This window comes from Muscardinus avellanarius (assembly GCF_963383645.1).
Source record: "Muscardinus avellanarius genome assembly, chromosome: 13".
In the NCBI taxonomy this organism is placed as follows: Eukaryota; Metazoa; Chordata; class Mammalia; order Rodentia; family Gliridae; genus Muscardinus; species Muscardinus avellanarius.
This window is the reverse complement of record NC_137799.1, coordinates 6,142,744-6,158,541: the sequence shown is the minus strand read 5'-3', so window position 1 is coordinate 6,158,541 and position 15,798 is coordinate 6,142,744. Positions and strand designations below refer to the sequence as shown.

General features: G+C 46.9%; 2 protein-coding genes across 2 annotated transcripts in view; both read left to right on the top strand.

The window, feature by feature from the left end:
• Positions 1-7,084: 7,084 nt before the first annotated feature.
• Positions 7,085-7,183, top strand: LOC308272459 (uncharacterized protein; the record flags this gene model as incomplete). Its single annotated transcript, XM_080709289.1, has 1 exon — positions 7,085-7,183. The coding sequence occupies one exon, from the start codon at positions 7,085-7,087 to the stop codon at positions 7,181-7,183; it is 99 nt and encodes a 32-aa protein (XP_080565415.1).
• A 570-nt stretch (positions 7,184-7,753) lies between these two features.
• Positions 7,754-15,798, top strand: part of ABL1 (ABL proto-oncogene 1, non-receptor tyrosine kinase) — a gene marked incomplete at both ends in the record, with an annotated part of 138,008 nt that continues 129,963 nt past the window's right edge. The window contains one exon of the mRNA XM_080708624.1: positions 7,754-7,889. Coding sequence (XP_080564750.1) covers positions 7,754-7,889 — 136 coding nt within the window. The remainder of the gene's footprint in view (positions 7,890-15,798) is intronic.

Below are 15,798 nucleotides of genomic sequence, written 5' to 3'. Positions count from 1 at the left end.
AGTGAAGCCCAGTCTTGGCCGCCTGGAGAGCATGCGCGTTCTGGGCCCTGGGCCTTTGGGTGCTCAGACAGACGTGGAGAAGACGAGATGGGAAGAGGCAAGCTGCTTTCCCAACCACTGAAGCAGTGGCATTAACTCTGAAGTAACTTACAGTTAAAAGATAAAAAGCAAGGTATTGGCAGGGGTGGTGGTACATGCCTTTGGTCCCAGGACTTGGGAAGCTGAGATAGGACTGCGCACAGGTTTGTGGGCAGCCTCAGCACTTAGTGAAGCTGTCTGCAACTTAGACCCTGTTTCAAAACGAAAACTAAAAAGAGCTGGGGGGTGTAGCTCGGGTAGAATGCCCCCTGGGTTCAATTCCCAGTGCCACACACAAACTGAATTTCTCACTGTGGAATGTTAGAATCCCTGTGCATTGTTTTTCTAGTAATTAAACAGTGCCCTGATTTAGATTTTGGGGGACTTTGTGTGTGTGTGTGTGTGTGTGTGTGTGTGTGTGTGTGTGTGTGGTACCAGGGATTGAACCCAGGGACTTTCTACCTCTAAGCTATACTCAGCCCTATTTTAGGTTTTATTTTGAAACAGGGTCTCTCTAAGGTCTGGGATTATAGACACATGCCACCATGCCCAGCGTGGGAAGCATTTTTGTTTTAAAGGCAATGGATAGCTGGGTGTGGTGGCTCATGCATGCAATCCCAGTACTTGGGAGGCCGAGAAGGGAGGATTGCAGGTTCATGGCCAACCTCAGCAAGTAGTGAGAGTCTAATCAACCTAGTGAGAACCTGTTTCAAAGTAAAATAGGGCTGAGGGTGTAGTTGAGAGGGAGGATGACCCTGGCTTCAATCCCAAGTACCACACACACCAAGTGAAGGCAATGAATATATAGGTGTTTTTTATTTTTAAAATCTGAATTTGTTTTTTTAGTACTGGGGATGGAACTCAGGGGCATTCCACCTCTGAACTATACCCCCAGCCCTATTTTTTATTCTTTCTTTTGAAACAAGGTCTTACTTAGTTGTGGAGGGCCTCAATAAATAGCTGAGGCTGGCTGTGAACCCAGATCCTGTTTCAGCCTCCCAAGTACTGGGATTGCAAGCGTGTGCCATCATGCCTGTCATGAACTATTTTTTTTTTTTTTTTTTTTTGTGGGTCTGGGGATGGAACCCAGCGGCATCTGACCTCCGAGCTACAGCCCCTGCCCTATTTTTTATTCTTTATTTTGAAACAGGGTCTCACTGAGTTGCAGAGGGCCTCACTAAGTAGCTGAGGCTGTCCACGAACCGCGATTCTCCTGTCTCCGCCTCCCGAATGCTGGGATTACAAGCGTGCACCACCACGCCCGGCTATGAACTATTTTTTGATACTTATAAAAGTTCTAGTACTAGTGTTTGCTCTTATGTTTTGGGTTAATGACTAGCTGAATACATTTGGAGGGCTCAGGCCATAGCTGTCTTCCGGCTGAGGCCCTTCTACTTTGCTAGTGAAACCTAAACCGAGGACTGCCTTTGACAGTTTTGTTTTTTTTTTTTTTTGGTGGTACTGGGGTTCCTGGAAGCCCTTCTACCTCCGGGCTACACTCCCAGCCCTATTTTATATTTTTATTTGGAAACAGGGTCTCTTAAGCCAGCGCGGCTGGCTTCGAACTAGCACGATCCTCCTGTCTCTGCCTCCCAAGCGCGGGGATTACAAGCATGCGCCACCACGCCCGGCTGCCTTTGACAGTTTTAAAATACATTTTTCTTTTTTTCAGTAAGTGGCATGTTTCTTTATAATATTTCTGAACTGGCAGCTTCTTATCTTGTTTTTGTTTTATCCCATGTCTCACCTGTTTTGGGGAATTTGCAGACAAATGAATATTCTATGGTTAAGGTCACAACTTCAGGTTGGCTCACCTGCAGTATTTTATTTATTTATTTGCCATACTGGGGATGGAAGTCAGGGCCTTCTACCTCCGAGCTACACCCCCAGCCCTATTTTTTATTCTTTATTTTGAAACAGGGTCTCACTGAGTTGCAAAGGGCCTCACTAAGTAGCTGAGGCTGTCTGCGAACTGCGATCCTCCTGTCTCAGCCTCCTGAATGCTGGGATTACAAGCGTGCGCCACCACGCCCGGCTTACCTGTCGTATTTTTTTTTTTTTTTTGGGTGGTACTGGGGTTCCTGGAAGCCCTTCTACCTCCGGGCTACACTCCCAGACCTATTTTTACATTTTCATTTTGGAAACAGGGTCTCCTATGCCAGCACGTGTGGCTGGCTTCGAACCTGCGCGATCCTCCTGTCTCTGCCTCCCAAGCGCGGGGATTACAAGCGTGCGCCACCACGCCCGGCTTACCTGTCGTATTTTTGAGAAAAATTTCCAGGCTGTCTCCCTCTTGAGAGAAGGGGATGCGAGCGTGGGCGCGGGTGCCCCACACAAGCAGGTTGGTCCTCGCCTGGCTCCTCTGGCGCTGCCAGCCTTTGCTCTTCAGTGTCGCCCCCTGGAGACATGCCAGCGTAAAGACACCTTTTGGTGGTTACTTTCTGTGGCCCACTAGAGGGCGCACTTGTTAAGTATAACTCCAGCTGGAGCAAGACATGGTACATTGCTGAAACTTTTAACCTTACTAAGCTTTCTTTTTTTTCTTTTTGTAGTTTTGTGGAATGAGCCTAGGAGCATTCTACCTCTGAGCTACACCCTCAGCCCTACTTTATTTTTTACTTTGAAACAGAGTCTCACCAAGTTGCCGAGGCTGGCAGCAAATCTACCCTCCTCCTGTCTCAGCCTCCCAAGTACTGGGATTGAAAGCGTGCGTCACCAAGCCCAGCTGTGAGCTTTGCCTTGTAGGAGTGAGGGCAGAATCACATTGAACAAAAGCATCCCAAGTAAAAATACATAGTGGCCCACACCATGTCTTGGATTATATCCTAGTACTTGGGTGGTAGTTTGGTGCCTGCTTCAGCAACTTAACAAGACCTTGTTTCAAAAGAAAAAAAAGCTGGGGATGGTGGCGCACACTTGTAATCCCAGTACTTGGGAGGCTGAAACAGGAGGATCAAGGGTTTGCAGCCAGCCTCAGCTACTTAGTGGGGCCCTCCACAACTATGTGAGACCCTGTTTCAAGATGAAGAATAAAAAATCAGCTGGGCGTGGTGGCGCAGGCTTGTCATCCCAGCATCTGAGAGGCTGAGACCAGAGGATCGCGGTTCGCAGACAGCCTCAGCTACTTAGGGAGGCCCTCTGCAACTCAGTGAGACCCTGTTTCAAAATAAAGAATAAAAAATCAGGCTGGGGGTGTAACTCGGAGGTATAATGCCCCTTGGTTCAATCCCTAGTAGTGCAAAAAATAAAAAGGGAGCCAGGTGTGGTGGCACACGCTTGTATCCCCAGTACTTGGAGGTTGAGATGGGAGGGTCAGGGGTCCTGGATAGCCTCAGCTACTTAGGCCTTCTGCAACTTAGACCTTGTTTCAAAATAAAGAATAAGCAGGCGTGGTGGCGCACACTTGTAATCCCAGCATTTGGGAGGCTGAGACAGGAGGATCATGGTTCGTGGACAGCATCAGCTGCTTAGGCCCTCTGCAACTTAGTGAGACCCTGTTTCAAAATTAATAAAAAAAAATAGGGCTGGGGGTGTAGATCAGCGGTCAAATGCCACTGGGTTCCATCCCAGTACTGCAAAAATTCAAAATAAAAAGGGCTGTGAGGGTAACTCAGAGGTAGAACACCCCTGGTTTTAATACCCAGTGCTTAAAGAGATTTATTTGACAGTAACATTCTATCAGGCATTTGCTGGATTCTGGGTTCCAGTATTTCTCAGGAATTAAAGTATAAGTTGTGATGCATACCTATAACCCTAGTACTTGGGAGGCGGAGACAGGATTATAGGTTCGAGGTCGGCCTCAACAACACAGGATAGACCTTCAGCAACTAAGTGAGACTGTTTCAAAATACTAATGAAAAAAGGGCCGGGGTATAGCTCAGAGGTAGAAGGTCCGTTGGTTTGATCTCCTGTACCAAGTACAGAGCCTATCTAGAAAACAATAGTCTGGGCTGATGGCTTTCCTAAAACTAGAAAACTGAAGTGAAAAATAGAGCTGAGGAAATGGGCGTGGTGGCACATGCTTGGAATTCAGTACTCGGGAGACTGAGACAGGAGGATCTCAGGTTTGAGGACAGCCTCAGCAAATAAGACTCTCATCAGCCTAGTGCAATCCTGTTTCCAAATAAAAATAAAAATCAGGCTGGGAGTGTAGCTCAGGGGTAGAATGCCCCTGGGCTCAATCCCCGGTGCCATAAATAAATAAATAAATAAATAAATAAATAAATAAATAAAAATAAAAATAGGAATGAGGGATAAGCCTTTAGATCAGGGGCAGTTGACCTCCACAGTGGCTACCATGAAGCATATCTCAAGTTTTGTGGAAACCCAAGGTCTAGTCCATCCTCGTACCCTAATAAGTAGTTTATGATCCTCTGCTTATAGGTGGAGAAGTTAGAGAAGTGAGTTGATGAAGCCCGTGAGCAACTGGGCCAAAGAAGTGTCATAAAGCAATCCTTTACTGACAAATCGAGGTGACTGTCGGAGGCTTCTGATCCAGAAAGTTGATTTCTAGCATCGAAGACAAGTCCTTTGTTTGAATTCTGTGTTTTGCTTATTGTCTGTTCCTTCTGTCGCACGTGCTCTGGGTGGACGAGGAGGCGTCTTTCACCCCCTTGCTGTCTGCCAGCTCCCGGGACAGGTGCTCAGTAAAGGTTTGTTGCATGAGTTGTTAGTTCAAGAAATGTGTATTAGAGTTCTGATTTGACTGTCCAACTTTTAGCTAAACTGGAGAAGGAAAAATACAGGTGTGGAGAAAAAGATCAAAGCATGAATAAGTAAAATTGTCAAAAAGGGAAATTAGAGTAGTCGGCAGAACCAGATAGGGGTAAATAGCCCAAGGGGACAAAGGCGCTGACGTCTGCAGAGTGGCACTGCAGATGAGGACACCCTTGTTAGATTATTTTGTGAGCATGAACAAGGCGAAAGCAGTTCACATCTGCGTAGAAATTCCAGCTCTAAGTCTGGCACAGATGTCCATACACTTCACATTTAATATCTCCGAGTGACTGTTTCCTCTTCAGGAATGGAAGTGCCATTAGTGAACATAAACGCCGTTTCCCAGGCTGGCGGAAACATTTCTAAACGGCTTAGCTAAATATACAGCACTCATAATACAGCTCTGGTGCTCCCTGATATCGGCGACTTCTGGAAAGTAAATGATCTAACGTTAGCTCAATGGTTATTTGACACCGAATGGTACAGTAGGAAAAAAGTTTGGAGCAAGGTCAATCTGGGCGGAAGTAGTGACTAACCAGCTAACCTTGTATAAGTCACGCCTCTGACTTCGTTTCCCATATGTACAGCGGGAAATAATACTACATGCCTCTTGGGCTACGGTGGGTATTAAATGAGATAAACAGTTTATGAAAAGTATGAACAGTGCTGGGTGTAGAGTAGGCACTGTGATGGGATCCCCTTAGAAGTGGGTAGACCCCAGCCAGGTGCTCCACTGTGGAGCCAATAGGAGGCCGGGTGCTTTTAGCATCAAAAGATGGGAAATGACAGGTGCAGGTTTGAAGTATCTGCCGTTGGCTAGCACTAGGCCCGTGAAACCCAACAATCCGGGCATTTTCTCAGCTAACATCAAGGTATGTGAAAGTTCACCCGTGAAGTGTCAGGCGCCCACATCTGTGATTGCACTTGGCATACATCCCTTCTCAACACACGCAGTTCCTTCAACGAGTAAACCTCCCGATGCCCCAAAGAAACAAACCACTGAAGTCGTTATCAATATGTCGGGTGCTGCTTCCTGGATATTGATTCATTAATCCTAATTTTTTTTTGGGGGGGTGACGGGATGAAAGGTACCAAACACCTGGGTTTGCAGGAGCAAGACAAATTTTCTTTCCCAAGAGGCGCAAGGAAGTAATGCAACTCCAGTCTGGGAAAATCCTGCCCGCAGTTTTCCCCTCGCTCTGGCTCTTCGGTCGGCTCCTGGCGCCGGGGAGCCGCGGGCCGGGCGGACGCGAGGCCTGCGGGTCCACCGGCTCCCCAGGGGGCGGGCCCGGGGAACCGGAACCGAGGCCGGGCGCCCGCAGCCTCCGCGGGCCTCCAGCGCCGCGGGACCACAGCTCCCGGCGCGCCCCGCGGCCGCGCTGCGAGCGATTGGCCGGGAGCCCCCGCCCTGCTGCTGCCACCGGCCAATGGGACGGAGGAGAGGGGCCGGCCCTCGGTTGACGGGAGCCAATGGCAGTGCCGAGGAGGCGGGCGCTTCCTCACCGCTCACCTTGCGCTCAGAAAAGCCACCTTCCAGAGGTCGTGCCGCCGAGCTCCTGCGGGCCGCGGGGCCGGGGCCGGGAAGTGCCGGAGCGTCCCGAGGAAGCGGCGCCGGGGCGGCCCGGGCCCCGCGAGGTGGGCGCCGGCCGTCGCGGGGGCGGGGCCGGGGGCGGGGCCTGGCCTCGTTGTGGAGCGGCTCGTAATCCATCATGGCGGCCGCGGGGGTCGGTGCCCGTCCCTGAGCGGCGCTGGAGTCGGAGCCGGTTCCCGGGTCCTGCGGCTGAGGAGCCCCTTCGTTGTCCACGACCCCCGCGGCAGGGCGAGGCTGGGCCCCTCGGCGGAGCTCGGGGGAAGTGACCGCTCGGCGGTGGCGGCGCCAGCGTCCGGGGCCAGAGGAGGGGGCGTCTCGGGCTGAGACCCCCGGGCTGGAGGCCGCCGAGGCGGACGGGCCTCCTCCCCTGACCGCCTCCCGCCTCTGGGCCGCGAGAGTCTTTCGTCCCTTACAACCCTGCCCGGCTTTGGGACACTGGGGTGGGGGGTAGTCTCAGGTTCCCCCGACCTGGGACACCCCGTTTCCTGAGGCGTGGAGGAGCGTCGCCCCCCGAGTAAGCCGCCGGTGCCCCGCCCCGACAGCCGCCCCTCACCCCGGAGCCATCCCTTGTCCCGGATCTGGGCCCCAAGTTTGGACACGGAGCCCCCCTCCCCCATTGAAATCCCCTCCATGTTGTCAAGTGGTCTCTCCTGCCCCCCAGGTCGCTTCCGCGAGCCTCTGATGCCCTGACTTCTTCCAATGTCACCCGCGGCCCCCTTGGTCTCAGCGCAGCCCAAAACTTCAATGCAAAGGAAAAGTCTGGATTGGTTTCACAGGCCTTTTAAAAAGCGGACTTAAAAGTTGCTGGCAATGCATTCCTTCTCGTCAGAGCGGAGGGCACGCTGTCGCTGAAATGTGGGTGACCGGTGTCCTTTCCCGGAGAGCAGAGTAGGGAAGTGAGAGGGGCAGGAAATTTGTTGGAAGATGGAGAAACCAAGATAGGGGGCTGGTGACTTCCACAGGAAAAGTTCTGGAGAAGCATTCAAAGACATCAACGTTTCCTTATGCATGGGAAATGACTGGCCCTTTTCAAAAGCATCATCTGTGAATATTTCTGTTTAAGATTTTCTTCTTGAAAAAAAAAAAAGCCGCTATTCAGCTCGTACAATATATTTAAAGTCAAGAAGCTTGGGTACCATTGCCATTACACTACGTCACATTGATAAACTGCGAAAATAAATTGGAACTCCTGTTTACATGTGTCAGCCTAAAGCTGGGCTCACTTTTGTCATGGAAAACTGCTTTCCATGATTGACCTCATTACTGACTTGGGGAGATGCAGTGAATGTGAAATCCTATATATATACTGTTCGACCATTCTGGAAGATCTTGAACCCTCTTCTGGAAAGGGGTGCCTATTGTTGCTTTATGGGGCAGCAGCCTGGAAAAGTTCTTGGGGACCAAAGGAGGCCAAGTTTGCCTGCCCTGCACTTCATCAAAGGAGCAGGGAAGAAAGAGTCATCGAGGCACGGGGGCCCACACTGCAATGTGTTTGTGGAACATGGTGAGTGCTTTTTCAAGATTTCTGGTCTTGTTCTTCCATGCGCCTTCAGCTTAGGCTGTCAAGGAACTTTTTGGAAGAGCAGAACTTGTGTCAGTTCCTTCCAGTTCTACTTAGCATTTTTGTTACTGTAGTTATCTCTTCCTTGCTGGCAGAACTTTCTTTGTAGAAGGAAAGTATACAAGTTTGACCTTGGACAAGCCATTTTAAAGTCCCTGAGCCCCTGTTTCCAGGGGGCTGGACGTCAGTGGCTTCTGAGTTTCCTAGCTGTGGCATCTGAAGGCACAGAGCCCCCCTGCATAGATTCCTTACTGCTTCGTCTTCAGGGGCTCTTGTCATATTCTCAGAGTGCTTTGTGCTCCTCAAAAGGTTAAGAGCCACATCCTCCTTGACCCTAATATCCTTGACTTTTTCAATTACAAGTAGGACTTGAAAACACTCCCTTTGGGGCTCTGTGGGAAAAATCGAGCTGGGAAGTGGGATTCCTCCTAAACTGAGGAGACACAGCTTCTGGTTTTTTTTACCTTTGCCCATTGATGGAGCTTTCAGCTCGCTCTCCCTGTTTAGAATGACTTTTAGGGCAGTAAAGGTTGCCTTTAACATTTAATGAACAGAGTTGGCATTTGAGTCCTGACAGTACACGTTATAACGTTCGCTTCCAGTAATTCTGTGTAAAGTTAAAGCTAAGGGTACCTTGGCCTGACGTTTGTAACAGGCCAGCCAGGAACCAATTAATTGGGGTCCTTTTTGCATCACTGCAACTTGACATCTTTCAGACTGTTTACTTAATATTGAAATACAATTGAGCCAACCCACCCTTTTAGCAAATGTATAGTAAATGCAAATGGCGCATATACTTTGAAATACAATCACAAATACCGCTTAACGATGGGTGGCTGCGATAAACCTGGCCCCTTTTGGTTGATCTTGCGTTTGACAGTTGACGGTTTACTTTTCTTACAGAAAAATATTCCTTTGTTTAAATTAATCTGGATTTTACTTTACATTGAAACATTAGTTCTATCTTAGTATTAGTTTTAGGCAGGCAAATGTAATATGTGACTATCTCACCAAATTTAGGATTTATAAAGGGAAATTACTTACATTTTAACTAGTGATGATCGTGTGGCTTTAGATAAGTGAAAATTGGTACAGATTTTTTGGAGAGTTTTGGCTGAATTTATCAGAATTTGAAATGTATATGCCAATGACCCAGTAACCTCACTGGGAAAGCTAAAATTTTGTCATTGGCAACAAATACTACCAGTTGTTTTCCTAGAAAGATAATTTTTAGTCTAAATAACCATTGTTTGAAAGGAAAACAACTGGTAGTATTTGTTGCCAGTGATAACATTTTAGCTTTCCAAACCAGGTGTGGTAGGCATGCCTGTAATCCCAGTGCTTGGGAGGCTGAGACATGAGGACCTCAGGTTGGAGGCCAGTGCATGATAACATAGCATGACCCTGCTTCAGACAAAAAATAAAAATGGAGCCCAGGGTGGTGGCACATGCTTGTAATCCCAGTATTTAGGAGGCTTGAGACAGAAGGATCTGGGTTCCTGGCTAGCCTCAGCTACTTAGTGAGGCCCTCTGCAACTTAGTGAGACCTTGTTTCAAAATAAAGAATAAAAAATTGGGCTGGGGGTGTAGGTCAGAGGTAGAATACCCCTGGGTTCCATCCCAGCAATACACACACACACATAATAATAATAATAATAATAATAATAATAAACTAAACTAAAGAAGGGCTGAGGGTCTAGTTGAAAGCCAGAATGTCCCTGGCTTCAATCCTCAGTACAAGAAACTCAGTAAATTAGCTTTCCAGTGAATATTAGGGTTTTGGACAACTTGTATCTGCTACCTAATTCAGAGACTGGTGGTAATATTTACAGGTATGATTTTTCTAATGAAATGTATTACTTGGTAAACACATGATATAAAATCACACATGGGTAAAAGATCCATTCAAAGTGCAAAGTGGACCAGTAGTTGTTTTTGGGTTTTTTGGCTTTTTTGGTACAATAGACTGAATCCAGGGGCATTCTACCTCTCAACTACACCCCAGTATCTCCTTTTCTTTGGTACTCGAGATTGAGCCCAGGATATTCTACCTTTAAACTTCACCCCAGCCCTTACTTTATTTTATTTTTTGTGATACTGGGGATTGAACCCAGAGTTCTACCTCTGAGCTACTTATACTCCAGTTCTTTTTAAAAACTTTTTGTTTGAAACAGGGTCTTACTAGGCTGCTGAGGTTGTCCTCTAAACTACAATCCTCCTTCCTCAGCCTTTCAAGAATTAGAATTATAGGTGTGCATCACCACATCCAGCTTTATTTATTTATTTATTGCGGTATGGGGGATGGAACCCAGGGCATTCTATCTCCACGCTACACCCCCAGGCTTATTTTTTTATTTTGAAACAGGGTCTCACTGAGTTGCAGAGGGCCTCACTAAGTAGCTGAGGCGGTCCGTGAACCGCAGTCCTCCTGTCTCAGCCTCCCGAATGCTGGGATTACAGTGTGTGCCATCACGCCAGTGGTACAGCTTTATTTTTTATTGTGAAACAATTTCCCTATGTTGCTGAGGGCCTCAGTAAATTGCTGAGGCTGGCCTCAAATCTGCAATCCTTCTTTCTCAGCCTCTCAAGTACTGGTATTACAGGCATGCACCACCACACCAGGGCATTCTACCTCGGGACTATACCCCAAACCCTTTAAAAAAAAATTTTTTTTTTTTTTTTTTTTGGTGGTTACTGGGGTTCTTGGAAACCCTTCTACCTCCGGGCTACACTCCCAGACCTATTTTATATTTTATATTTGGAAACAGGGTCTCTTAGGCCAGCGCGGCTGGCTTTGAACCTGCGCGATCCTCCTGCCTCCGCCTCCCGAGCGCGGGGGTTACAAGCGTGCGCCACCACGCCCGGCCAGTTTTTTTGTTTTGAAACACAGTGTTGCTAGGTTGCTGACAGTCTTTCTGTGTTGTTGAGGCTGCTCTCAAACCTGCGATCCTCCTGTCTCAGCCTCCCTAGTACTGGGATCGCGAGTGTATGCCACGCCTTTGGCCTTTCTTAGAATCATCACCAGCATCATTATTTTGTTTACACATTATTTGTGTGTATATATGCTACTGGGAATTGAACCCAGAGGCATTGCACCTTTGAGCTACATCCCCAGACATATTTTATTTTTTGTTTTTATTTTTATTTATTTATTTGTTTTTGCAGTACTGGGAATGGAACTCAGGGGCAGTCTAGCTCTGAGCCACACCCCCAGCCCTATTTTTTTTTTAATTCTTTTTTATTTTGAAACAGGGTCTCACTGAGTTGCAAAGGGCCTCACTAAGTAGCCGAGGCTGTCCGCGAACCATGATCCTCCTGTCTCAGCCTCCCGAATGCTGGGATTTTAAGCATGCACCACCATGCCCAGCTCTTATTTTTACTTTTAAATAGAGTCTTGCTAAGTTGCTGAGGCTAGCCTTGAACCTGCGATCCTTTTGCCTTAGCTTCCCAAGTGCACCACCATGCTTGGTTGGACCAGTAGATCTTAATGCAACAGAATAGAGTTCATCAATATGGCTTCAGATTCTTCATTTCAGCCAACTTTAAGATTCTACCGTAGCCAGGTATGATGGTGCCCGCCTGTAATCTCAGTACTTAGGAGGCTGAGATAGGATAGTTGGTTCTAGATCAGCTTCAGCAATTATTATTATTATTATTATTATTATTATTATTATATTATTATTATTATTTTGCAGTACTGAGGATGGAATCCAGAGGCATTCTACCTCTGAGCTACACCCCCAGCCTTATTTTTAATTCTTTATTTTGAAACAGGGTCTCACTGAGTTTCAAAGGGCCTCACTAAGTCAGCTGAGGCTGTCCGCGAGAGCAATCCTCCTGTCTCAGCCTCCCAGATGCTGGGATTACAAGCATGCGCCACTGCACCCGGCTTCAGCTTCAGCAATTTAGCAAGGCTCTCAGAAGCTTAGCAAGACCCTGTTTCCAAATAAAACTAAAATGGGAGCTGGGCATGGTGGCACAGACTTGTAGTCCCAGTCATTGGGAAGCTGAGACAGGAAGATTGCGGGTTCACAGCCATCTGCCCTCTGCAACTTAGTGATGCCCTGTTTCAAAACAGAAACTAAATAAGTTAGGGGTTGGGCGTAGCTTGGCGGTAGAGTGCCCCTGGGTTCAATCCCTAGATTCAAAAAAGAAAAAGGAAAAAAAAGACCTAAAATAGGGCTGGAGATATAGCTTGGGGGTAGAATGCTTCTGGGTTCAATTCCCAACACCACACATAAACACAAAAGAACCTACCATATACTGAGTTTTGGGGTATCAACAAAGAAGAATATTTACAATTATCCTTAAAGTTTGCTTTGGAGGATAAAACAATGATCTAGTAATAAATGAATTTATTTATTTATTGTGGTTCGGGGGTGGAACCCAGGGGCTTTTCTACCTCCGGGCTATACTCTCAGACCTGTTTTATACTTTATTTGGAAACAGGGTCTCACTAAGCTGCAGAGACCCTCACTCAGTAGCTGAGGCTGGCTTCGAACCTGTGATCCTCCTGTCTCAGCCTCCCAAGCGCGGGGATTACAAGTGTGTGCCACCACGCCTGAAAAATGTATTTTTTAAAAATTTAATGACAGATTCAAGTTTCTATTGAGTGTCAGAGTCCAGCAGGCGCAGTTAGACTCACTCTTACCGTATTTGCTGTGAACGTATCAAATTGCAAAACTTCAGATTGTCAAATATTTATAGTCTCACTAACATTTATTCTGTAGTGATTATTTTTTTAAATAACATGGTTTTATGTCCGCATATTTTCCAAGTCGCTATTGGGCATTTATTTGATCTGAGAAACAAATTGCTGTTTGTACCCAGGGATGCAATGTGACATGATACTCAAAGTAGAAATAAATGTATTTTTATTTTATTTATTTTTTTGGTGGTACTGGGGTTCCTGGAAGCCCTTCTACCTCCGGGCTACACTCCCAGACCTATTTTTACAGTTTTATTTGGAAACAGGGTCTCCTAAGCCAGCGCGCGCGGCTGGCTTCGAACCTGCACGATCCTCCTGTCTCTGCCTCCCAAGTGCGGGGATTACAAGCGTGCGCCACCATGCCTGGCGAAATAAATGTATTTTTAAATGAATAAATCAATGTCTTTAAGTTTCCGCTTCTAACATAGTATTAATGGAATAACCTATAAAAACTAAAGCTTGGCACCATCAGTCATTTTCAAGAGTAGAAAGGGCCTGAGGTTAACAAAGTTGGGAACTCTTGCTAAAGGAAGTCCATCCAGAGGGCACACGAGGATTTTTTGCAGGCTAGCAGTGAGAGCTGTCTTGTTATGGTAAGTGGCAGTCATCTGTATCTGTGCCCTGATAGCATTCTCTGCGTCTTCAAAGCCCAGCTACCGCTCACCGCCCTGCTCCCATTCCCCTCCTTCCTCAAAACGTATTTGATGCCTCTGGTCCTTATTAGTTTTTCTGTAATTTTTGCCCTTAAAACACTTTCATTTGCAACACATATGAAAGCTTAACCCTATACTCTTTTGCGGCATTTCCCAATAATGTCATGTGCGTTGGGTCCTCAGGAAAACTGTGAGCCTGTGCACACAGGCCCCACCTCGTTTTCTATTGCCTAATAAGGTTGCTTGGAGGATGAACCTGGTGGCTGCTGTGTGTCAGCAGGGCAGGCGGGGTCCTGGAACACCAGGGGGAGGATGAGGGCCTTTTTTTTCTTTTCTTACTAGGGATGGAACCCAGGAGCATTCTACCTCTGAGCTACACCACCAGCCCTATTTTTTATTCTTTATTTTGAAACAGGGTCTCACTGAGTTGCAGAGGGCCTCACTAAGTAGCTGAGGCTGCAAATCTGGATCCTCCTGTTTCAGCCCCTCAAATGCTGAGATTACAAGCCTGAGCCACACACCTGGCTCTTTTATTTTGAAACAGGGTCTCACTAAATTGCTGAGGGCCTCACTAAGTAGCTGAGTCTGGCCAGGAACCTGTGATCCTCCTGTCTCAGCCTCCCAAGTACTGGGATTACAAGTGTGTGCCGCTATGCCCTGCTATTTAAAGCACTTTAATATGCCTTTTTTTTTTTTTTTTTGATCTGTGGTACAGGTAGGATAGAAAATGTTCCTATTTCAGTAGGAAAACTGTGGCTCAAGGTTTTTGTGTTTTTAAAGTTATATTGCTGATTAGTTACAGAGCTGTGGTGGAAATCAAATCTTTTGATTATTTTTTCACTAAAAATCTTATTTTACAAAGATGGATTTGTAGCTTTTGAAAATAATCACAGTGTTAAAATGAGGGGAGTTTAGGTTTAGAATTTATTTAATTAGAATTTTTATTTTTCGGCCGGGCGTGGTGATGCACACTTGTAATCCCCACTTGGGAGGCGGAGACAGGAGGATCGCGCAGGTTCGAAGCCAGCCACACGCGCTGGCTTAGGAGACCCTGTTTCCAAATAAAAATGTAAAAATAGGTCTGGGAGTGTAGCCCGGAGGTAGAAGGGCTTCCAGGAACCCCAGTACCACCAAAAAAAAAAAAAAAAAAAAAAAAAAGAATTTTTATTTTTCACGCTTTTGTGGTGTATGTTTTTGTTTGCAGTACTGTGGGTTGAACTCAAGGGTGTTCAACCTCTGAGCTACAACCCCAGCCCAATTTTATTTTTTATTTGGAAACAGGGTCTTGCTAAATGTCTGAGGCTGGCCTCAACCTGCATTCATCTTGTCTCAGCTTTTCAAGTACTGGGATTAGAAGTGTATGCCACAACGCCTAGCTTTATGCTTTTGTTTAAATACTGAGTGTGTTTACTCTGTTTTTAATTTTTTTAATTTTAATTTTTTGGTGGTACTGGGGTTCCTGGAAGCCCTTTTAACTCCAGGCTATACTCCCAGACCTATTTTTATACTTTTTTATTTGGAAATAGGGTCTCCTAAGCCAGCGCGCGCGGCTGGCTTCGAACCTGCGTGATCCTCCTGTCTCCGCCTCCCGAGCGCGGGGATGACAAGTGTGCGCCACCACGCCCGGCCTGAGTGTTTACTCTTTGGTAGTTGGCTGTTTTGGGAGGTGTGTGTGTGTGTGTATGTGTGTGTGTGTGTGTGTGCGTGCGTGCGTGCCCGCGCGCGCACGTGTGAGACAAACATACCTTATTTATGCTTTTATGATTGATAATTTTTGTTGTATTTCTAAAAACTTGGGACTTGTTAAGTTTGTAACTTATAATTTTAAAAACATACATTATTGTCCTGTAAAGTTACACGGAAGGATTCTGAATAGGTGAGTGAGTTAAAGTACAGAATACAGCACAACTGTGTGTTCTGCGACACCTACTGGGGGTGGGGCCCAGGGGTGTTCCACCTCTGAGCTATACCCCAGCCCTATTTTTTTATTCTTTATTTTGAAGCAGGGTCTCACTGAGTTGCAGAGGGCCTCACTAAGTAGCTGAGGCTGGCTGCGAACCGTGATCCTCTTGTCTCAGCCTCCCGAATGCTGGGGTTACAAGCGTGGGCCACCACACCCGGCTCTCCCTCCCTTTTTTAATGGTTATGTTGCATCCCTGTACCTGGACATTTGGGCTGTCCCGTCTTTAGCCATCATAGAGGGTGCCCCAGATCACCTGGCATGTGTAACTTCACACTCTGCAGCCCGTCTGTGAGCGCAGCTCCTGAGGTCATTTCTGTAGGCAGTTCCCATCTCTACCTAGTGGGAATCTACTAATTGATTGGCAGATACTAATGTAGGCACTGCATTGATGGAGATTATTTCCAAGGTATTCGGAAGGATTTTCCAGAGGGCTCTAGTTGGTCCTCCCACCAGCAGTAGTGCAGAAGGTCCCTGTGCCCCCAAAGCCTAGGAAAGAGCATATGCCAGCAAGCTTTGGCACTTTCCCCA